The following is a 1,070-nucleotide window of genomic DNA, read 5'->3' as shown; positions in this document are numbered from 1 at the left end:
GTGAATCTCCATCCCCATCATCATCCATACATCAATCATTCAAGCAAGAAAAAAAACAAAACTGCCAGACATCCAATTCAATCATCAAATAAAAGTTCAATCATCAAATTGGTCAATCATCTGCGTCGGACTCACTACCAGAGGAACTCCCTGAATCAGAATCTGTAAAAAACAAGCTCAAACGAATGAACATCTGTTTCTGTTTCCGTTTTCCATACTTTCACCCCTAACACAATGTAGAAATGCAAGAAGAATAAGTATCAATACCACTCGAGGATGACGAATCGCTACTTGAGCTGCCAGAACTGCTTGAGCTACTGCTGGCATTGCCTCTACCATCATTCTCCTGTCCAACAACACCATTCTCTCTCAATCTCAATCTCCACAGCAGGGAAGCTCGCTGCTGGCATATCGTCATCAATATCTACATCTTCTTCATCATTTTCTTTCATCATCTTGCCACAATCATCATTCTTGTCGCTCAATGCGCCCTACACAACATTACCAACAACATGAATAAACAGTGAAAACACCACAAAAAAGACAAAAATCTTGATGCAAATTAAACTTACCACATCAGCATCAGTAACAGGACTGGAGGGAATAGAAACTCCAGCAGCTGGATTGTTGTTCATCATCAACGCTTGCCGCTTTGTCTTGCTCACCATCTTCTTCCAATTGGTCACAAACCGATCAAGTTCCCACAGCGTCTCCGTATCAAGAGCCTCAATATCAAGCTCAATTTCATCGCCATCCTGTGCCAAATGCTCATCCCTCTTCCTGATTATCTGTACAAGTTGAGGCATCTTCTCTTGGGGTAAATTCTGCAACCCAAATCCAAGTTTTGTTGACATCCAATTCCTGATAATACTTCCAATTCTATAAACAAATCAACAATTAAGCTTGCAAAAAGTTCAAATCCTATAACAAAAGCAAATATTGGAAAATCAATCTCTCAAATGAGTTCACATCCAATACAATTGAATCATCTACTGCAAAAATATGGTAATATGGTTGCAACAGAAGCAAAAATCTCATAAAAATGTTGATAGCAAAAACACAAGTTAATA

General features: G+C 38.9%; 1 protein-coding gene across 1 annotated transcript; it reads right to left on the bottom strand.

Moving 5' to 3' along the window:
* Positions 1-338: 338 nt before the first annotated feature.
* LOC125220913 (transcription factor GTE7-like) lies at positions 339-843 on the bottom strand. Its single transcript, XM_048123046.1, has 2 exons — positions 573-843; positions 339-491 (listed from the first exon to the last, which is right to left on the bottom strand). The coding sequence occupies exons 1-2, from the start codon at positions 804-806 to the stop codon at positions 339-341; spliced, it is 387 nt and encodes a 128-aa protein (XP_047979003.1). The 5' UTR covers positions 807-843.
* Between the last annotated feature and the right edge of the window lie 227 nt (positions 844-1,070).

This window comes from Salvia hispanica, chromosome 4 (genome assembly GCF_023119035.1).
Source record: "Salvia hispanica cultivar TCC Black 2014 chromosome 4, UniMelb_Shisp_WGS_1.0, whole genome shotgun sequence".
In the NCBI taxonomy this organism is placed as follows: Eukaryota; Viridiplantae; Streptophyta; class Magnoliopsida; order Lamiales; family Lamiaceae; genus Salvia; species Salvia hispanica.
Note: the sequence above shows the minus strand (reverse complement) of the source record. Positions and strands in the feature narration are given on the sequence as shown.

Bases quoted from the DNA above. Each gene is read 5' to 3' on its own strand.
- LOC125220913 (XM_048123046.1), bottom strand. From the start codon at position 806: ATGCCTCAACTTGTACAGATAATCAGGAAGAGGGATGAGCATTTGGCA. The intron at 492-572 runs GTAAGTTTAATT...AATGTTGTGTAG, and splicing joins CTGTTACTGATGCTGATGTG to GGCGCATTGAGCGACAAGAA.